Source organism: Anabrus simplex, chromosome 8 (assembly GCF_040414725.1).
Source record: "Anabrus simplex isolate iqAnaSimp1 chromosome 8, ASM4041472v1, whole genome shotgun sequence".
Lineage (NCBI taxonomy): Eukaryota > Metazoa > Arthropoda > Insecta > Orthoptera > Tettigoniidae > Anabrus > Anabrus simplex.
Genome location: NC_090272.1, coordinates 165,174,497 through 165,198,437, shown reverse-complemented (window position 1 = coordinate 165,198,437; position 23,941 = coordinate 165,174,497). Strand labels below are relative to the sequence as shown.

Sequence of the window (23,941 nt, the reverse complement as noted above, 5' to 3'; positions counted from 1 at the left end):
CAGCGGCATCGCTGACGGACTGAACATACATACATTGAGTAGGTGGAATAAACTTTGTAAATTATATGTAATCTTAATTCAATATGGAACCAATAATGAAATGTATAACCTTGAATGAAGTGAACATAGGTCATTACAATGATGTCAGTAGGAATGGCATGATTAAAAGCAATGCTTTCATATGAAATACTCGATCAAATGAAAGACTACACATTTTCTCACTTTTAACGAACAGTACTACGCTGCCGATCTAACAGTCTAAAGTTCCAGAGCTGGAATAACCAAGCCGCAGACAGCCGTGATCCGTGAACACTCGTCTTTTGGGGCGGGGGGTCGAATAGTGGAGAGTCGCAGGGCAAAAAATATGCCCTTTTACTAATCTTTTTCCTAGGAGTAACTGATGAGTCGAAAAACCCCATTCACTACTCTGGCGGCGGAAAAATCTATCTGACTTGGAGGCACTTTTTTCCTCCAAGCCAGAGAAGAAACCCCCTCTTCACTGCTAATTTGGAATAAAATTAATGTAGAATTTAATAGAAGTGAAGAGGAAGAAGTTTTCCTTAAGAAACGGCTCTTTTCAGGGTTGACTTTTGAGTTATTTAATGAATTGTGGTGCTATCATTTGGAATAGGTGTAAATTGTAATTCTAGACCAGCTCTTAACACTACTACTACTAAGTGAGCCTCTGCCGTAAGTGCGCATATAGCTCATTCAAAACAGCGTGTCAGAGTAGGGATCGAACAGCTGGAATACTATGATGAACCAGTGTGTCACATACCTGCAATATCAGAAAATGTATGAACCAGAGGAATGGCATGCTAAAGAAGAAAGTTTTCTAACTCCCCAGCTATTTCCTGCCAATATTCAGTTAGGCTGTTATACTCGGTACGCAGTGGTAATCCCATCTATCGGAGTTAAGTGGCAGCATAAGAGACAAAGAACATCACAACAAATAATGGTCAATGTAATGTTATTGTTGATCAGTGTTATGCGCTTTCGATATTGTAGGCCTTCACATTTGTTTTTCTTCCGACTTTGAAATACCACTCTTAGCATAGTTGGTACGATAAAACTGAAAAAAACATAATTGGTCGGAAATTGTATTCTTGACTTGACTTAATTCCTCCTCGTTCCCACTGGAACATAGGGCATCCATGAAACGTCTCCATTGTGGTCGTCGACTTGCCAATGCTTTAACTTTCTTCCAGGTCTTCCCTGCTTCAAGAACCTCCTCCTCTACAGTCCTCTTCCAGGTCTTCCTAGGACGACCTCTCCTCCGTGCCCCTTGCGGATTCCATTCCAATTCTGTGCGTTCTATAGATCCCGCTGGCTTTCTCAAAGTATGACCTATCCATTTCCATTTCCTCCTCTTGATTTCCACTGCGACTGGAACTTGGTTTGTTGTTCTCCATAGCTCGTCATTGGATATAATTTCAGGCCATCTGATGTTTATGATGTGCTGTAAGCAGCGGTTTATAAATGCCTGCAAGAGATTAGTGATAGTTTGTGTAACCTTCCAAGTTTCACAAGCATATAGAAGAACTGATTTAACATTTGTATTGAAAATTTTTATTTTCGTTTTCCTTGAAATGTTGTTATTCTTCCATACTGTATACAGCTGCATGAAGGCTCCATTTGCTTTCCTTATTCTGGCTCTCACATCCTCTTCTGCCCCTCCTTCTCTTATCACTTCCCAAGTAGGTAAATGTTTTAACCTCTTCAATCTCTTCTCCTGCCACAAACAATCTTTCATCAATTTTAGCATTTACTCTCATTTCCTTGGTCTTAACAACATTTATATTGAGTCCTGCAGCCTCAGCTTCCTTTTGTAATCCTTCTAACTTGTGTTTCATATCACTAATTCTTGAAGACAAAAGACAAATATCATCTGCAAATTCTAAATCTTCCAGTCTTTCCCCCATTCCCCATTGTATTCTTCTTTTCCTTCCACCCAACATATTTCTCATAACATTATCGAGCACCACTAAGAAGATTGTTGGTGAAAGAACACATCCCTGGCGAACTCCACTTGTGACATTCACATGATCTGAGAGTTTTACCTCATGAACTATTTTACATCTATACCCTTCATACATTGCCTTCACGAGATTCTTATCCAGTACTTCATATTTCACCAAGGTCTTCCACATTACGGTCCTGTTTACTGAATCAAACGCTCTCTCAAAGTCTATGAATGTCAAGTACAATGTGGCCTGCCATTCATTACTTTGCTCTAGAATTATTGTTAGCGTATTTATTAGATCAATGCAGCTGCGCTGTCTACGGAAACCAGCTTGTTCTTTTCGAAGACGCTGCTCAATTGAGTCCTTTACTCTGTTTAGAATTATTCTAGAGAGAATTTTACTTGGTATGCTCAGTAGTGTTATTCCTCTCCAATTCTTACATACTGTGGTGTCACCTTTTTGGGGGAGTTTCACTATCAAGCCCTCTTTCCAATCAGCTGGAATTTTCTCTTCTTTCCATATTTTCCCCAGTAATGGTAGCAGCAAATTAATGGTGGCCTCTTCATCCACTTTTAGTATTTCTGGATCTATATTATCTATACCTGCTGCTTTACCATTCCTTGTTTCAATGCTAACCTAACTTCATGTCTTGCTGGGGGATCTAGCTTTATTCTTGAGTCTTCACTATCTAAGCCTTCATTTACTTCTTCTTGCATTTCCTGTTCATTTCCATCATCTTTGTTTAAAATATCTGAAAAATACTCTTGCCATCTTCTCAATTGTTCTTCTTGTGATAACAGAATATTTCCTTGCTTATCCCTCACTGGTTTACTCTTCCTATAATCTCTTCTTGACAACTTCCTTGTAATAGTATAGAGTTGTTTCATATCACCCTTCTTCTCAGCTTCCTCTGCAATTTGTGCCTGCTGGTCAATCCATCTTCTTTTATTGCTTCTCACACTCCTTTTAACCATTTTGTCAATTTCTGAATATTTCCTTTGGGCTTCTGACTTCTGCTGTCTTTTTCTGCTTTGGTTTACTATAGCTTTTGCCTCTTTTTGTTTCTCATTTAAGTCCCATGTTCCTTCAGTCATCCAGTCTTTCTGTTGATAGCTCCTATAGCCAATTACTTTTTCACATGTTTGTATATAAGTGTTCTTAACATTTTCCCAAGTTCTTTCCACACTTAACTCTTCCTCTTTTTCGAGATTTGAAAGGACTTCAAACCGATTTTACAACTCCAGACTAAATTATTTCCTCTTCTTTTCACTGTTTAACCTTTGTATGTTGAACCTCTTTTGCAAACTTCTTCAATGCAGCCTTTATTTTCAATTTAAACTCAGCTACTACTAGATGATGATCACTACCAACATCAGCTCCTCTTCTATTACTCACATCTGTCAATGATCTTCTAAATTTCTAGCTAACAGCTACATGGTCGATCTGATTTTCTATTTTGTGATCTGGCGATACCCATGTAACCTTACGACACCTTTTGTGAGGAAAGATTGTCCCACCAATCACCATTTCCTGGCTGACACAAATTTACAAATCTCTCTCCATTTTCATTCATTTCATCTAATCCATGTTTCCCTATCACATGCTCTAGTCCCTCATTGTTTGATCCAATCTTCGCATTCATATCACCCATAATAATAGCAATATCTCTTTTATTTATATTCTTCATAGTTTCATTCAACTCATGATAAAATTGATCCTTCATGTTGGCATCAGATACTTCTGTTGGTGCATAACAAACTACTATTGTTACATTTTGAATTTTACCTTGAAATCTAGCTGTCATCATTCTGTCTGAGATGGGATTCCATTCAATTAAACTGTTCTTGGATGTCCTATTTAGCAACATACCCACTCCATTTCTCCGTTCAGCATCCTCCCCAGACTGTCCAGAATAACTTTTCGATAGCACCAATAACAGGTACCGGTATTTAAACATTACATTTTAGCCGCCTTCCCATAAACTACCATTTCATGTAGGGCGAATAAAATTATGTATAGCCTAGACTATAGTTTCTTACTCCCCAACTCTATATACCGATTTTCATTAAATTCTGTTAACCCATTTTCTCGTGGCTTGGCGTTGATATGGACTTAGCTACAAAAATACAAATTCATTAATATCGGTGTTATCAGAGCCGGTAACGGTAAAAAAGTAGAAGACATAATTGATCGGAAACTTTAGTTATATAGTATTTATCGATAAGACCGCTAATAATATAAATATTTGAGAATTAAATTTTAGGCCTTCCCCTAAACTACCATTTCACTCAGCATGAATAAAATTATTTATAGCCTAGATTGTATTGGCTCATTCCCTGACTTTACATACCAATTTCCATTAAATTCTCTTCAGCCGTTTTCTTGTGATGCGTGTACATACATACAGACAGACAGAAATTACGGAAAAGTAAAAAGTACATTCCTTGTTACTATGGACGTGACCGATACAGAAATACCATTCTTTTCAAATTCTGAGCAATGTACAGACAAAACTCTTATTTTATATATAGAGATTTCAGTAATAGTATGACCGAGTGGAGTAGCCGCGCGAATTAACATGCTACAGTTATGGAGCCAAGCTCTGCATTTGGCAGGCAAGTGGGTTCGAATCCCACCATCAGCTGTCCTGAGATTTGTTTTTTCACTCCCAAGCAAATGCCGGGACAGTTCCTATTCATAAGCCACAGCCAATTCCACCCACTTCCTACCCAGTTTCATTCACCATCATTCATTTCATATTCATTACCTTCTCAACTGAGGTTTCCATCAGGAAGGACATCCGGCCTTAAAAATATGGTGCAAAATATAATCTCACTTCATCCCCAACCCCATATTGGGCTAAGGGGCTAAGGGGACAATATGCATTCCATTAATAGTATCAGTAAAAATGTATCTGTAAAAGTGCTCCTTCCTTTATATAAAAAAAGAAAGCAGTCCAGAGAGTTCGCCTGGTCATCAAAACTCGGCAGTGAAAAGGTTAAAAGAGGAGAAGATATCATGACAACAAAAAGTTCTAAAAACCTGGCAAGGAAGAAGTAAGGAATACATTCTAGATGAAGCAAAAAATTAGTAGGGAAGAAGGGCTTCGAAGTTTTTCATATTAAAGAGGCTGCGCGGACCAACCCTCCCGTCTCACACACACTCAGTGGTGGTGTCGACCGGTCCAGCTCCACCGGGGTGAAGCTCTTTTCAGGAGACGCGGTGGCAGCCGTGGCCACACGAATGGCGACGCTCCCACCCTTCGAGCGCAATGTCGCGTTCAGTTTTAGCAACCGACCCTCAGCCAAGCGTGGTCCGGGAACGGAATCCATGGACCGCAATGTGTGTTCAAAATGTCGATGTTCATGTATCCTGCAGTTCACATATCGACGCGCAATTTGCTGCGTTCCTCATCGACCCACGAGCCGTGTGAACCACTGTTCAGGGTTGTTTTTTTTCATTTTTCGATCGTTCTCTCCACAGTGAGTGGAGGAGAAGCAATCATTTTCATGGGTTTCTCGTCACAGAGCTAAGAAGTGTTTCGAGCATGGGCGTTGCGTTCATTTAAAACCTGCCCGCTGGGCCGAAGCCACGACGGGTTCCCTCGTGTTATCCCCGCTCCACTGAGTAAGGGAGGTAGGTACCCAATGTCGAACGTCTACAGAGTACGTACAGGACTCGTCTAAGCTCGCAACAGCGGGCTCGGCAGGAGTCTCGCTCCTCGAGGGAGCCTCGCCGGAGGAGAGGACCGCGCGGGGTAGTCCGACTCCTCCTTCTCGAAATGTTTTTTGATAAAACGAAAGGCAAAAGTCTGTCGGATCCCTTCTTTAGAATATTCACATTTATACTGTTAAAATCTATAGAGTGTGACAAAGAAGTAAGAATTTTCAAACAAACTAATTCAAGTAATTCTTACACAATCTCAATGAAATACTTACGGTATTTGTAGAAAGTGGTGAGCCTAGTTCCATTCAATTCCACACATATACCCTCACTATTATCTGGCACACTAGTCACAAATAAGGAATTTATTCTGTTCACATTTGGAGGAATGTTAATGCCTAGATTAAGGCATCATATTCAGGATTAGCTGTAAGACCTCTGCGAACACTGGAAGAGGAAAACTGGGAAGGGAAAGACCTATAAAGGCAAAAAAATTAAGGGAAAAATTATATATGTATGGTTAAAAGATGGTGCTTAAAAATGTATAAATATATGGGAAATACTGAAAGTCTTTCAAAATGCTACTTAAGTATACTCAGAATAAACTATTAAGGCTCAAGAGACTTAAAAGTATGAATTACAGATATATGGTACTTAAAAATTTGAAGATATATGTTGCAAAATGAAACAAATTTATGATCCACATTTGTTGAAAATGCAAGTTCTAGAACCTAATGGAAAATGTTAAATTTACAGAAAATGGTCAGGAGTACCATACTCTGAAATGGAAAGCACAACAAAGAGGGGAACATATCAAGACAAAAGAAACACACAAAGAAGAAAACTGGAAATTATATGTTATTTAATAATAGTAATGAGATATGTAAGTTACAGCACCCTGAGTTCCACATATCTTTCTATTTTCACATAATTTTATTGCCTTGAATTTCCTCCTATATGGTTTCTTTTGTGTGTTTAGGTCTGGATGTTTGATAGCTTACATCTTTTTCACTATGCTTGCTCAGTTTTTCAGGTCAATAACCTTAAAAGTAGGCTATACATGAAAATATGTGTTTACGTGGTTGCTATGATGCTGGTAACAAAAGATTTTGAAGTTAATTTTGCATAGAAAATAAGAATATGCATGGAGTGCTGTGTTTTGTTTTCAGTATTGTTTTTCTGAATCAGAATTCTCAGCAGAAGACATTACAATACATTATTTTGATATGGCTGAATTCCTACTGTAGTCGTTCCAAATCTCGATCAGATTGGAGACTGACAATTGGAAGAGTTTCCTTGAAACTACACTGTGGCATGTGTCAAGGCCCTAAGGTAGTAGCCCCGACACGACACTCGGGGGGCTGTAGGCTAGTAACTCATACACCTTAAATGAACTCTATTAAAGAAACTGAAAGGAAAGAATCCCGGATGGATACAAGATTTTTAGCACGGCACGGAAAACTAGAATCAGATTCTGGAACGTCGGAACCTTTAAAGAGAATAGTAGATTACAGACAGGTCAGAAGAGAAATCCTCTACAGGTTAGATATCCCTGGATTTTGTTAAATTACAAACACCCGAGGGCCTCACGTTCCTCTATTCTGGAAGAACATGAGATGGTGCTCAACACAGAGAGGGTGTAGGACTGATACTAAACAAGCAAACAAAAAAGGAGCCTGATCAACTGGCAACCAATATCTGAAAGACCCATGACAGCTTGCTAGAGGCGTTCTACATCTCCTCAATGAAACAATAAAGGGAACAAGTGAGGACAACACTATTATAGCTATGGGTGATCTAATCACCAAGGTCAGATTCAAAAATGAAGAACTGGAGCAAGTGATGGGTGCTCATGGACTTGGGGAAAGGAATGAAAATAGAGAAATGTTCACCAACTTTCAAATTATAACTTGGTTATACGAGGCAATAAATGCAGCCATAAAATCTCAAGGGCATCTCCCAACTACAGTACCAAAAGCCAGACAGACTGTATTGCTATAAGCAGGACGTTCCATCACTCATTAACTGATGTGAACAACAAGAGAGGAGCGGATGTCTTATGCTTACAGAGTTCCGGCAGAAAATAATGGCAACCCACAGAAAATTTTATAAACCCAACAGGAATTTCAGCATTGAGAAACTCAAAGATGATATGAAAAGGGAATAATTCTGACTAGAACTCAGGAACCACTTCGAGGCAATAAATCCTGAACCACATTCAGACATCAAAACAGTATGGGATAAGACAGAGAATGTTTTGCTCGATACATGTGAAGCAGTGCTATGCTATCAAGAACGACAAAAGGACTGGGTGTCCGAAAGTACCTGGGACATTATTAAACTCCGAAGGTCTAAGAAATCTGAGATTAACAGCTACCCTAACAAACAACAGAAAGAACATCTGCAAGCAGAATACAATGATATCTACAGAGACGAGGAGAAAAGTGTCCGGAGGGACTGCTGGCTATTTGTAAATGTACTCTCAGAGAAAGCCGAAGAAGCTGCATATAATGGTGCTAATACAGGTACAGCATCACAAGAACCTTGTCCAAGAGAATGTTCCAAAAATGTAAGCCCATGAAAAACAAAGCTGTTAGAAAGCTCCTAACAACCCAAGAAGATTAGCTCAAGAGATGGAGTGAACATATCACAGAAGTCCTTAAAAGAAACAAAGGACATAACAAACGACAAGAGGTAACTGAAACTGTTAGTGCAGATCCAGATATCCCGCTGCATAGTTCAAGTACTGCAGAAATTCGAACAGCAATAAATCAAATGAGGAACAGAAAGGCACCAGGAGTCGATAACATTTTCCCAGACATTCTCAAAGTTGATATGATAACTCGGTCAGCCTACTGAAGACAATTTTTGAAAAGGTACGGCAGGAAGAGAAATTGCCAAGGGACTGGAAAAGAAAGGTGATACTGCAGATTGCAACAACTGGAGAGACATCACACTGTTATCCATCCCCTGCATTTTACTATCAAGAATCATCCTCAATCAAATCAAGGATGCAGTCCATTGCAAATTGCACAAAGAACAAGCTGGCTTCCACAAAAATCGCAGCTGTAGCTATCTCTTACACATTCATCATATCATTCTAGAACAAAACCTAGAATGGCAAAGTTTACTATACCTCACCTTTCTAGATTTTGAAAAAGCATCTGACTCAGTGACTCTGCAAATAACCTCAACCTTTGTGGGTGGGGTTAACTTCCAATAAGTAACCAGGGAAATCTGACCCCTACAGAGCACGTCCCCAGGTGGCAGACAGGGGTCCCTACAGTACGTACGGTTGGTTGAAATACCCAATACAAGCAGCGGACCAACAGGTAGCCCAATTCCTGGGGGCTTTAAAATACTGGAACACCCTCTCTTCAAGGGTCATAAATATGGAAGCCCTTGCCCTGGGTTATGGGTGAAGACCTCAACAGCATCTATGGCAGAAAAGATGGACTTTGGTACGGTGGAGACGGCGGAAGGGGCAAACCTGTAGCGTCTGTACTAGAGAGGAGTGCTTACAAAAGGCATTTGACTCTAAGTTAGGGGCGGCCTAATTTGAACCTGACAAGGTAATAAAATGCCTTTGGGACTGGCGAACCCATCGTACAAACAGCCTATAAAATGAATGCAAGTGAATCGAGGCCTCAGAAAATGCTAGGGCGTCACCCTGGAGTGACGCCTAGTTCCCGGTGCTCTGGGGAAACTGTGAAAAGTGGGCTACCAGACATCACAAGAATCGGTATCATCAATGTCATGACTTTGAATGGCAAGGTAGAAGAACTGATAGAGCATATGGAGAAGAAAGACATAGCAATGATGGGAGACAAAATGAAAGGGGAAAGGACAAAAAGAATTGAAGAAAGGGTATAGATTATATTGGAGTGGAGGTAAGATGGCAACAAATGGTGTTGGTATTATACTGAGAGAAGACTAGCGCAATATGTGGACAAAATTGACCAGATCAGCAACAGTATAATTAAAGTTAGACTTGGACTTGAGAGTGGAATCAAGGATTTTATACAGGTTTATGCACCCCAATCAGGGATGCAGATGAATGTTTAGATGAGTTTCTAGAAGAACTGGAAAGCTGTATTGAAGACAAAGAGGTTATAATAATGGGAGACATGAATGCACATGTTGGAACTGACAGGGAAAAGAAGAGATAATTGGCCCCTATAGTTATGGAAACCATGATGCTTGCTTGTGGTTTAAATGGGCCTAACATCTAAGGTCATCGGCCCAAAACCAAGATGAAGGAGATGATCTGGTAATAGATTTTTGTAGAAGGAATTGATTGTTGGCAATACGTGGTTTAGAAAACAGAAAGAAAAAAAAAACCGCATGGCACTCCAGCCACTGAAGGGCCTTGGCCTACCAAGCGACCGCTACTCAGCCCGAAGGCCTGCAGATTACGAGGTGTCGTGTGGTCAGCAAGAGGAATTCTCTCGGCCGTTATTCTTGGCTTTCTAGACCAGGGCCGCTATCTCACTGTCAGATAGCTCCTCAACTCTAATCACGTAGGCTGAGTGGACCTCGAACCAGCCCTCAGGTCCAGGTAAAAATCCCTGACCTGGCCAGGAATCAAACCCGGTGCCTCCGGGTAAGAGGCAGGCACGCTACCCCTACATCACAGGGCCGGCTTAGAAAACAGAACTCACAAAAAATAACTAGATATGGTTGGGGAGATAGAAAGACAAAGACAATGATTGATCTTATTCTGCTGGAGAGGCAGAAACGTAGACAACTGAAAGATGTGACAGCAATGCCAAGAGCAGATTTCAAAGAAGACCATAAAGAGGGGATAGCCAAATAAATTAAGACTTGATTAAATAACAAAGTTAATAGAAAAAAGGGAAAGAAAATTTATTTTGCTATCTGCTTAATGTTGCACCAGCACAGATAGGTCTTATGGCGATGATGGGATAGGGAAAGCCTAGGAGTGGGAAGGAAGCGGCCATGGCCTTACTTAAGGTACAGCCCCAGAATTTGCCTGGTGTGAAAATGGGAAATCACGGAAAACCACTTCAGGCTGCCGACAGTGGGATTTGAACCCACTATCTCCCGGATGCAAGCTCACACCTGCGCAACTCTATCCGCATGGCCAACTCGCCTGGTAGGGAAAGAAAAATAAAGGGATGGAAGTTAAAAGATGGGAGTTTGGAAAAGACATAGTGATGACGACATTTATTGACATTGAGAAGGCTTATGACAGTGTGCCCAGGCAGCTGGTATGGGACACATTAAGGTAAAAACCAGTTAACAGAGTGGAAGTGCAAATGATAAAAGCCGTGTACAAAAATTGTGTTAGTAGTGTGAAGACTAACATAGGAAAAACAAAATGGTTTAAAATTGAAACTGGTCTACGACAGGGAAGTCTACTATCCCCCAGGCTATTCATCACAGTCATGGAAGAAATTCATAAGAACATTAAACAGAGATTGGGAAGACAGGCAACAAAAGCCATGTTGTTTGCAGATGATATAGTGATATGGGATGAGGATGAAACGGAAGTGCAAATACGCCATTTCATATATCAGAGCATTCACTTCATCACGATTGATACTGTGTTTTATACATTTTATGATTTCATCCATCAATATAATAAAAAACAATGGCGACAGTGCACTTCCTTACTTGAGACCTATTTTTTGTATAAAATGTTTCAGAGTCACCACTCCCCACTTGTACACTGCTTTTACTCTCTTGATACAACATTTTTATCTTGCTAATTAATGCTTTTGGTATATTACTTTTCAGTAGGCATTCCCATACATGTTCTCTCTTAACTGTATCATAGACTTTTTCCAAATCCAAAAATACGAATATGATTTCCTTGTTCCTTTCCAGAAGTTTTTCCATTATTCTTCACACTGTAATATCAAGTCTATTGTTGATCTATTCGGTCTAAAGCCATATTGTTCTTCCTCTAACTGTTTCTATTATATCCCCTCAGTCTTTTGTCTATGACTTTCTCCATTATTTTTAGCCCATGTGATAATAGGGGTATACCTCTGTAATTTTCACATTTCTTCCTATTTCCTTTCTTGAACAGTGGTACAATGCTTCCTTGTTGCCAATCTTCAGGTATCCTTTCAACCTTCCATATGGCATTGAGGGCTCTGTATAGCCACTGTAGTCCAATGCTTCCTACTGCCTTAATCATATCAGCATTGAATTTGTCTTTTTCACTTGCTTTACGTTTGGTCAATGCTTTCACTGCCCTTTCAAGTTCCAACCATGTTATCGGGTTCTCTGTTTTTTCCTCCATCTATGATTTCCATTTTCTTATCTCCTTCTTCCTCCGAACAGTCATCCTCATAAAGTTTTTTCAAAATGCTTTGCCATCACTTTCTGAAGACCTTTTCGTCATGTACTATGGATCCATTTTCTCTCTGTAATGCCTTGATTTTTTTCTTGATTTATTCTTTTCGATTTTATTACTCTGTATAATAGTTTCTGATTTCCTCGACTATCTTGCTGAATTTTATTGGTAAACTCTCCCCAACATTTCTCCTTTTCTTCCTTGATACTCCTCTTTACTTGTAGTTTCAATCATTTGTATTCCACAAGTAACCTTTCTATCTTATTCTCATCCCTCTGATACGTTTTTTGCTTTTCCTTATCCATGTCTTTCCTCACCTTGCTCCTTCCTTTTATTTTTTTTATTTTGTCTTTCCACCACCATGTTTCCTTTCCCTTAACCTTTGCTTTTGTTTTCCCGCATACCTCAATTGCTGCTTCCACAAATGTCTGTCTTAAATTGTCCCACTCTTCTTCTCCCCTTTGTATTTCCGTGTTAGGCAATTTCCTTTTTATACAATCTTGGAATGCCATTCTTTTATCCTCGTCCCCCAATTCCCAAATCTTGATCTTTGGTTTCTTCCTCAATACCATTCCAAACTAATTCAGATGACCTTAGATGTTAGGCCCATTTAAACCACAAGCAAGCATCTTGGTTTCCATAACTATAGGGGCCAATTATCTCTTCTTTTCCCTTCAGTTCCAACATGTGCATTCATATCTCCCATTATTATAACCTCTTTGTCTTCAACACAGCTTTCCAGTTCTTCTAGAAACTCTTCTAAACATTCATCTGCATCCCTGATTGGGGTGCATAAACCTGTATAAAATCCTTGATTCCACTCTCAAGTCCAAGTCTAACTTTAATTATACTGTTGCTGATCTGGTCATTTTTGTCCACAACACATTACACCACCACCCACCACAGAAACACACAATAATAAATATCATACATTCCTGTACACATGCGAAAAGCAATAGAAGATGATATTCAGGATTTCTGTTGTACATTCTGTCCCTTTTTCAGTGCAACAAAAAAATCTGTGACACCCTATACAGTAGAACCTCGATGCATCGCTCCTGGAACTGTCATTTTTCCGTATGCATTGTTCAGTTTATTTAGTTCCGAAAATGTTCCATATAAACTAATGTTAAATTTCCCTGTATCTATTGTTCCTCGAACTATCGTTTATTCGCATCGTTCGTCAAAAAATTACAAGTCCACGGCCACAATTTTCCCGCATTGATCTTTCGTGAGAAAAATATACGCAAACGTTTGTTTGAATTTAAAGAGGCATGGAATAGCAGCAATCTGTTATGCGAGAATGTACATTTTCTCTGCAAATAGTTTACAAAATAGGGAAGATACAAAATTTGTAAAGACTAAAACAGGGCAGATATTGAAGTAAAGAGATGACATACTAAAAAGATGGGAAGAATACTTCTCAGAATTCCTAAATATTAAATACAGTGAACTGGTAGATGAGAAGGAGCAGAAGAAACAACGGGGAAAGAAGAAGGAGAACAAGAAAAGGAGATATCGATGTTACGAATAGAGGAAGCCATACAAAAGATGAAGAGTGGTAAAGCAGCAGGAATGGATGAGATAACTACGGAGACGATAAAAGCAACAGGACCAATACGGCTACAGGGGCTGTATGGATTATTTAGAATAATCTGGAGGAAGGAGATCCCAGAAGAGTGGGGAGAAGGTTTAACTATCCCGATATTTTAAAAAGGTGATAAAAAGGTATGCAATAACTACAGAGGGATCACTCTTATTGCCCATGTAGTTAAGATATTTGAGAGAGTATCAGAAGGAAGACTGAGGAGGAACCTAGAAGGAGAAATGGAAGAAGAACAGTATAGTTTTAGGAAAGATCAATCAACGATTGACCTGATCTTTACATTGATACATATGATGGAGAAAAGGAAGTACAAAGGAGACTGGACATTTGGAATGAAAATCTGAAGGAGTTTGGAATGGTAATTAGTAAAAAGAAAACTGTAGTCATGTACTGTGGAAAAGAGAAAAAGAGAAGCCAAGTGAACATAGATGGAGAACGGTTAATGAATGTAGAACAGTTTACATATCTGGGTAGCATTATGAATGGAAGTAATGAAATCAACCCTGAAATTAATAATAGACTAAGGAAAGGTACAACATTTTATCATCAAGTCAGAGAGCATTTATGGAATGACAAAGTACCCGAGAACGAAATTAACATTATATAAACAGTATTTCATACCAATTGTAACATATGGACTAGAAACACTGGTAAATAATAAGAGACAAGATGGCAAGATCCAAGCAGTAGAAATGAAATTTTTAAGAACATCGGTTAGAAAGACAAGAAGAGATAGGATTCAAAATATTAAAATCAGAGAAGAGCTAAATATATAACCGTTAGTACAGAACATACAGAAAAGAAGACTCAGATGGTTTGGACATGTAAAAAGAATGGGAAAGGAACGGGTAGCAAGAAGGGAATTGGAAAGAGAAGTTAAGGGAAAGAGACCAGTTGGAAGACTGAGAAGGTGGATGGATCAGATATGGAAAGACATTAGAGAAGCTGGATTGGATGTGGCAGAAGTAATGCAGCAGGAAAAGTGGAAGGACAGAAAGGAGTGAAGGAGGCTTGTTAACCACACCAGGGCGACTGGAGTGGGACATTTATGATGATGATGATGATGATGATGATGATGATGACTAAGCAAACAGTATTGCATTTTACCGAGGTCCGGTGGTGTTGCAACCACTTTTTACGAGACATAAAATACAGTCGTTTTTCAAGGGAGAGGGGGAAAATTACGATGAATGCGGGAAAACGATAGATGTAACATAAAAAATCGGGGGAGAGCAAAATAATACAACAGGGTTACTTTATTTCGACATATATCTTTATGTAAACCTCATAGAGGCATCAAGATATTGCACCACGATATATGCGATGGAAATAATAAGCATAATGTGTATGGTGTTCCTTTTCACTTTTCTTTACATCGCGTAATAATTGAAAACCGTTAAGGTCACTTTCCTCATTGCAAATTACTGCTATAAGTGGACATTATGGCGATAACCTGCATTTTCAGCAAAATACGAACAATTTCAAAAAATGTGTAATTTTTCATTATTTAGAATTGAGATAGAAAGTTTGTAGACTTCGTTTTGTTCCTTTCTTTCTCCTACATGTTTAACATCTCACTAATACATCGCAAGGTTTTCGGCGGCAGAAGGATGGGAAAGGGCTAGGATTAAAAAAGATATCGGCCGTGTCATAAATTAAGGTCCAGTCCCAGCATTTGCCTGGTGTGAAAATGGGAAACCATGGAATACCATCTTTAGGGCTGCTGATGGAAATCAAACTCACTATCTCCCAAAGGCAAGCTCACAGCTGTGTGACCAACTTGCTCGATTGTTTCGTTCTTTACTGTACATACGACTCGGTTAAAAACGTGGTGTGCGTTCTCAATTCTGAAAAATGGATCACTTAATCATGGACTTTTAAACTGTAATCAAGAACAAAGTCGGCTCCCAGCTGACGAACCATAATCTGCGCACTGTAGAGAGGACAGGGAGGCGACGTTCGTTACCTTGAGAAGAACGAAGGGATGCACCAATACAAGGCTTTTTTAATAGCGGTGTTTGTAATATTCTGTCCATTTTCAGGATAGACTTACAATAATTGCCAATTGTTAAATTTAAAAACAAATGTTCATTCGGTGTTTATACTGGAAAGCAATGACGGAAGAAACTCTTGAAATTTGTGGAATTTATTATTTAATTCAAATGTACGGACAAAACTTACAGCATTTGATCTTCTTTTCTTGGCAACAATATCGACACTATTACTGGTCTAGTTATTCAGAACGCAGGAAGATTAGTTTAGGTTATGTACTTTCATTTGTATAGGCATAATATTTGAATTTCATTTATGTCTCTCAAATAGGCCTAATAATATATCAAAACAGGTGACAGTTAAATAATTGATATTGCTTAGAACAATTAATGTACAGAATGCTAATTTTAATGCATATCAATCTTGTTATAAACGTTAAAAAATAATGGTGTAATTTCATATCCCTGTCATTTTAATACTTGCTCCTTTAAAGTAAAAAAGTCATTAATTGTTTTTTGTATCATCGAAGCTTGCATTTCACATGAAACAAAACCTTCTCTACTTGCATAATGTTCTCTTCTTCACAAACACTAATATTGTGCGAGTACATAAAGGAATTTACCTTGGCTAAGGCGGCACGTGCTTTAGTGAAACTCGGGACATCTTCGGGCTCACGATTGTCTTCTTCCCCTTCATCACTCCTCTCCACCCAGCCATCATTGCACAGCTCTTCAATTGTTTCCACTGGCTACATAAGAATCTAACAGCACAGTCTTCAATATCAACGAGGATAGCGTCACTTTCACCCTTTAATTGTTCCCAGTCTTCATTAAAGGTATTATTGTCATCACTATCTTCACCATTAGCACAGAGATTTTCAGCAGAGTCTACGTCCACTGTGTACAGCTGGTCAAGAGGCTGCAACACGCTGGTACAATTTGGGGGGAAATGCACAACTTTCACATAATGAAGAAATGAAGTGTCCTGAGAATGAGCAGCACAATTATCCACAAAGAGCATGACTTTTCTGCCTTGTGCACCTATGGAGGCCTCAAATGACCTTAAAAATTGTGAAAAATTTCAGTGGTCATCCAAGCTATTTTGTTTACACATGTCACAGGTAGTTTTTTCGTGTTCTTAAAACTGTGGTTTTACTTTCGCACTCTGACTGGCACTCTCTTATCACTGCCATCACTGTTCACACACAGCAGAATGGTTAGTCGTTCTTTTGAACTCTTTCCACTATGGCAAGATTCACCCTTCAGCACCAGTGTTCTGTCCGGAAGGACACTAAAAAAGTAAGGTCTCATCCGCGTTATATACATCACGTGGCTCGTACCCCTCCAGTAGCAAGGGCAGTCTCTCGATCCACAGCTCCTTAGCTTCCATGTCCACAGAAGCAATTTCTCTGGAAATCTTCTTGAAGACCAGTCCCTGTCGCACTTTAAATTGAGCGATCCATCCATTCGATGCATTAGAATTATCAATTTCCAATCATGCAGCTATCTTCTTGGCTTTCTCCCGTAATATCTACAGCGATATTGGAAGCCCTTGCTTGCTGGTAACAAGTGAAAAGGATATTCTCCAGCTGAGCAAATGTAGATTATCTTCCGGTTTTTCTGTTTTTACTCGAAATGCTACATTTATCAATTTGCTCTCTTATCTAATAATTCTTCTTAGCAAATATGGAGTTTAAAGTTGAAGACACTAATCCAAGACATTTAGTGGTGTCCACTCGTTTTACGAATGGATTCAATTCAACTATAATTTTCAGTTGATCTTCCAGAGTTCTTACTTCTTCCACGGGACGTGACATGTCATGAATAACAACAATACACAGGAACTAAAATGAGAAAAACAATGTAATTACGAATGATAGATAAAATTGTAATTGTCGCACCCAACCAAGACAGAGCACAGGTCCACTCAGAATGAAACGAAATAGCACAATAATGGCTTGGCGCTTCGAGCAGAAGCCTTGGCGCCAGGAGGCTCGTAGGCGTGGTTAGGCCTATATTGTGTGGTTGTGCGTAAATAATCTGTGCACTGCAGATTTCTACAGCCGAGAAACTTGCTCAAGGCTAGAAACTCCTAATCGCTCGTAGCGCGTAGGCTACATTCTCGCATAACAGATTGCTGCTATTCCATGCCTCTTTAAATTCAAACAAACGTTTGCGTATATTTTTCTCATGAAAGATCAATGCGGGAAAATTGTGGCCGTGGACTTGAAATCTTTTGACGAACGATGTGAATAAACGATAGTTCGAGGAACAATAGCTACAGGGAAATTTAACATTAGTTTATATGGAACATTTTCGGAACTAAATAAACTGAACAATGCATACGGAAAAATGACAGTTCCAGGAGCGATGCATCGAGGTTCTACTGTATAGGGTGTCACAAATTTTTTTGTTGCACTGGAAAAGGGACAGAATGTACAACAGAAATCCTGAATATCATCTTCTATTGCTTTTCGCATGTGTACAGGAATGTATGATATTTATTATTGTGTGTTTCTGTGGTGGATGGTGGTGTAATGTGTTGTGAGCTTTTATGAAGAAGACAGTGCTGGGATAAACATGAACACCCTTCTCCAAGTCGCAGGAATTAACCACAAGGGTTTAAAATTCCCAATCCAACAAAAAATCAAACCTGGGACCCTCTGAACCGAAGGTCTCGATGTTGTCCGTTGGAAATTCTATGGAAATTCTAAGTTCCCATGGAGGGAATTAGATTCTTTTCCACCAATAGAGCATATCAAAAATCAGATCAAAAATTAGATGGATGGCTTTTCCGGCGTTTGCTCTATTAACCAGCGTTTCGTCTTAGGTCTGACACTAGACTCTTCAGAGTGGGATGTGTCAGACCCTACCCACTGACGCTGGGGTGTATGCAGGTGAACTTATCAGAAGCTTATTTATGAAGCACAGTCTGATAACTGCATACGGGAGATAAAACTCCACAATGGAATTAATGCCCGCCTAGCAATTCCAAATGGAAATTCTAAGTTCCCATGGAGGGAATTAGATTCTAGCGATGTATAGGCCTAATCACGGACTTTGAAGGTGAGCGAGTGAATTTATTGCGCCATGGTATGGCCATTCCGCCCTTGCGTTTTTCATGCACATGCCTCACAATTTAATTTTCGACTTCATTAAAGCGTCCTTGTTGCAGACCACTGAATGCATCTTTTGTACAGTACACATTTTTTAGCTATTTTTGTCTTCGCGTTGATGCCAAATATTGACTTTAGTTGCGCCTGAGCCATATTTTCTTGCGACTGCAAAATTATTCTACATTTCCGATTTAATAACCATGAACTTAAAATTGGCATCATAATATCGACAAGAACCCATTGAAAATTTGCCGGCAATACCTGTTCCACGTATCTTTACGACCATCCATCACGAAAATATTCCTGCTGTCTTCTTCTTCTTCTTCTTCTTCTTCTTCTTCTTCTTCTTATTTTATGACCACATAGGATCACTTTAGTCAGTCCGTCGTTCAGGTCTCTTTGAAGGGATTGTTCGGGCTTTACGGTCCTCCCAGTACTTCTTCAGACGCTCCGATCTTCGTGCCATTTCCTCAGTTGAAAATGTGCGTGTTATTGGTTTGTTTTGTGTAAGGGTAAAGCGGAGGTTTGTATTCTTGAGTTTTGTATTCTATATAACTTAATATTATTAAGTCAGGTACAGTATCCGCGTTATAACTCCGCCACTTAGCAGCGATGGCCTTTCTAAGAATTCGAAGGCTAGCATGTTTTGATGCCATTTTGCAGATCTGAGAAACGTTTTTGTAGAGGCTAATAGAATGTCATTCTCTCTTCACTATTTCCCGAGATCCAATGACGTTAACACACAGGCACTGCACAGTCGGTTGTCACAGCTAGCAATGTATTATAAAGAGGCGGTCGTTTATTGTCAACGAATTTTGTGTGTGCGTGTGCATGCGGAGGTGAAAAGAAGCAGCGTGGTTGGCACAGTAGTTGCCAGTGGTATTCATTACTGTTAGGCCGTGAATGCAAGACAACCCTTGATTTTTTGCATGAGATTCTGAGGGAAAAAAATGTTGTCTTGGATTCGGAGAAATACGGCATCACTCCAGAGTTTTCCTCTTCAAATGGCGTCACCTAACCTAACCGTATATGTGTCATGAAAACATACCGGTATTTGAAACACTTGTAGAGAAATTAGTTATCCTCGCAAAAAATTGACATCTGAATAGCCTTTCTGAAATTTAACTAGACGCGAGGAAATATGAACTATCCTCTAAAATCAGTGATGTACTCTGGCATATCTTGAGGTGAATCACATTCTTACTTAATTTCAGTATATAACATTAAGAGATCGTTTACTTCAGCCATTATTTTTAACAAGTTAACAACTGCTATCGGCCACGTTATTTACGCATTTATTACGAAAACTTGTTATCCTCTTTCATTTCGAATTTTCTTTAGAGAACAGCAGTTGTTGGGTATTAGTAATCGACTCCAACATCGCCTTCGAATGTCAACGAGAGCGCTCGCAAATGCACATAGAGAAAAAACTATACCGTACAAAAGATGATCGATTGCATTTTGTGGCAAACGTTTCAGTTTCCTTATTCAACAGCGTCACCTATCCTAACTTAACCGTACTATACATATGATGAAAACATACTTCAAGCGTCAGTAGAGAAATGATAACCTTCTCGCTATAAATTTACAATTTAACCAGAAGCGAGAAAATATAATTTAACCTCCGAAATCTATTATGCACTCTGCCATATCTCGAGGTGTTTCCCCTTTTTACTTAATTGCAGTATTTAGCATTAAAATTAAGCGATCCTTTAGTCAGCCTTTATTTTTAACGAGTTGAGAACTGTTATCGGACACGTTATTTACGCATTTATAACTAAAATATGTTCTCTTTCATTTCAAATTTTCTTTACGGAACAGCAGTCGATGGGTATTAATAAACGACTCTGACATCGCCTTCGAATATCGTCGAGAGAACTCGCTAGTGGACAAAGCGAGGAAACGATACTGAAGATAATCTATTGCATGCAACATAATTGTTGGGGTGTATAAATATCGGTAACGGAAAAATCGCACGCACTTAATCGCTCGTAATAACGGATGCGTCAGTGATAGGGCTCTCGCTGTAACCGAAGGATAATACACAGTTTAATATAGGAATTTTGAAGGGACAGCAAAACATTGTCGGTATAACGGGATTCTCGTTATATGCCGTACTCGCTATAGTGGACTTATACTGTATTTATGAAAACTTCAGGAAATGTTAAGAAGTACTCTTGAATAATCCTACTAGTTTGAAAATATTTTCAAACTGCTTATAATAACCTATTTTATCTTTGCATTTACAACATTCTTTAGTAAACTTTTTTTTTATTTTTCCTAATCATAACAATGAAGTGAGTCTTGGAGTAAAAAAAAACATATGACAGAGATTGGAATAACAGACGATGTAATACAAGACAGAACAACTCTCAGAAGGTTGATACAAAATTTCAAGGGTTTCCAGGAGAAGGAAAAGAGGAAAGGTAATAACAACATCTGGATACAAGTGAGGAGAAAACAGAAAAGTGAAAGGATGAAGAACTATTGAAAGTCAAGAAAAGAAGGATTAAGGTGAATGCACAGGGTTACTTTCAATGGTCCTTAGATGGCCAAAATCGAAGAAAGAAGAAGTGTCTTATGGTCCAGCATCATCTAAGCTACGTCAGTTTTTCTTGCAATTTATGAACAAGACATCTCCTTGTTCTGTATTGTTTCTTGTCTGGTTTTTTCCTGTATGCTCCTTTTTCAGGGCTATACATTAGTTTCAAAACCCAAATTATGCTGATTTAAGAAGAAATATTTTAAATTAAGGCATGAAAAGAGTGAATTAATTATAATGGCCCTTGTCCTACCATAAAATTCCTTGCATTTTATGCTGTCATGTTATGTTGTCGAACTATGACAGTTTGGATATGTGCAATGAGTAGAAGATAAATGACTGGATATTGGATAGATGGGTTACACACTGGAAGTCATCAGAAAGACACCCAAAGGATGACCGAAGAAATGATAGGCCCATATTCTACAGAAGAATTTAATGAAATGGAGACAATATAGCCACACAGTAGACCATCCCACTATGCAGGACACATGTGTTTGGACAAGGAGACAATACATACAGTATATGTGACTGCTACTTTTAAACAAAATGTGATCTCTGATTTTCTGATTTATGACTTGTTCTGAATGCTGTATCTGACTATATGTTTTACACTCTTGGTTAAATACAGTCCTATAAAATGTTTGGGTGCCTTATTATAAGAATCTGAATCTTATCTTCCATTAACTTGGAGTCTATTGTTCAAAAGAAAACAAAAAAGTAATCTCTTACCTCAGCAGATTGTACAACCGCTCGCCACCGACCAAGATGTTCACTCCAAGCCTCTGTTCTTGTTAGATGTGCTTCAAGTTGACGTTTCTCACACTGAAGTTCTTCTACCTCCCCTTCTAAGATGGACAATACTCGAGATTCTGGTTTCAAAGATGATCTCAGGGCCTGTAAAGCCTACAAATAAAAATATTATTCAAGTTTAAAGACTAATTTTCTTCCAGATAATACAGAATGTAATAGCAAAACATTGATCAATTTAAGTTATTTCTAACATAAGTATACCTGCATTTTGTTATCCAGCTTCTCTTGTAGCTGGTCTAGTTTACGACAAGCATAATTGGACTGATCAACAACTCCCATTGGTACATCCCCATTAGAAGGTCTCACATCAATGGCTTCTTCAGTTTCAGACAGTGTTGCTATGAGAAAGAGAAACACATCAAATACAGAAACTACTCCTAGCCTTACACAAACTTTTAAACAGGTAGTGGTACGAATTATCATATCTCACTGATATTATAAACTGAGGCCCATGTTAAAAAATATATATATAACCTATACAGGTTTTTGCTGTTTTATACGCCACTAGAAACACAAACATACAAAGCACAAAAATACAAAGGTAAGATTTATAGCCCTTATGATTTAAAAGAATAATTGTAAAAAATAAAAGAAACCAAAATTGGACTGATTCAGAATTAGCTTAGGCACACCTATAGAGAATCCTTGTGTGCAAAAGTATCACAACATTAGATGAATTAGAAACACACAAAAATTCATCATCGAAACATGCCCATCACTTATGAGGACATGCAGGACATGATCCAAACAAAGCAATGGGTATAGCCACTGTCCAGAGGAGTAGTATAGAGGAAGAGGGTAATTCTATTCACTTCTGATGTGAGTTAATCAGTTGCCTACAATGAACATGTGTTATTCAAAGATGCAGAAATACCATATCTACTTGCATATTAGACCCATTTCTTCCCCCACTTTTACAGTCGAAAAAGATAAAGGGGGGTCCAATTTGCGATAACCTCTAATTTTGTGCCGTGAACACATGACTTCTAGGCTATAAAGAGCTATCAATTGTATATGTACACATTCTACACTATTATTTAACAAACTTATGAATGTATTTGAGTTATACTGGCTATAATCATTGCAAGATAGTATTTCTAAATGTAAAATGGTAAACACGACTTTTACGCCTACATATAAAGTAAATATAGTCAGCATTAGTTGCTCATGTCACGTCATTCGTTTCAGCTCATTAATTCCTCTGATGAGGTTGACGTCAGGAAGGGCATACGGTCATAAAAACTTGCTATGAAGATTTGTCTCACTTCATACTTGACCCCGTAGAGAAAAGGGATAAAGGTATAGTATTATCATATTATGCAATACTGATACAAAATAACTTAATGGCCAGTCATTTGTCTCTGTCAGTTGAGCCGTAGGCCTACCACACAGTAAACCTGATCATTGCTTTGATTTGAATTATTGTCTTGCGCCGCCAACTTCCCTGCTACCAGCGTGTCATCATTCCAAGTGACGTCATCTTCACTGCCATATCATCAACCATGCACTGCAATTGAGAACATCTGAGGTTCCGTCTTTATGAACCTTTTAAAAATAGTTTCATTCCCGACTATAGAGTCCAAAGAGTGTAAATCTATTCCCAAATGGTTTCTGGAGATAGTCTCCGATATTCCCAGCTGGTGTATGTGTAACAGGAATCACTCCTTCTGAATATAGCAATGCTGTAGAAAGCATGCCAAACCAACAGTTGATAACTAGCATATAATACGAGTTGGACTTTCAAATGTAATACATAGTGACTGGAAGCATTCTTTTGAAACTGCTACTGTTGAAAGCCAGACCCTTATTTTTAAGTATATTTCATACTTGTTCTCTACATTTATCACATCAAGACTTACCTAAACAGCTGTAAATGAGATAAGAGAGACCACATTGTTTAGGTTAACACATGGGTGACGGG

General features: G+C 38.7%; 1 protein-coding gene and 1 pseudogene across 4 annotated transcripts in view; both read right to left on the bottom strand.

Annotated features, from left to right (window-relative positions):
• The window catches only part of LOC136878915 (sorting nexin-25), a 195,685-nt gene that overhangs the window by 74,941 nt on the left and 96,803 nt on the right, over window positions 1-23,941 (bottom strand). For all 4 annotated transcript variants that reach the window (XM_068228861.1, XM_067152522.2, XM_068228862.1 and 1 more), the window contains 2 exons: window positions 22,222-22,358; window positions 21,940-22,113 (listed from right to left, as the gene is read on the bottom strand). In XM_068228861.1, coding sequence (XP_068084962.1) covers window positions 21,940-22,113; window positions 22,222-22,358 — 311 coding nt within the window. The remainder of the gene's footprint in view (window positions 1-21,939; window positions 22,114-22,221; window positions 22,359-23,941) is intronic.
• LOC136879422 (5.8S ribosomal RNA) lies at window positions 5,259-5,413 on the bottom strand (annotated as a pseudogene).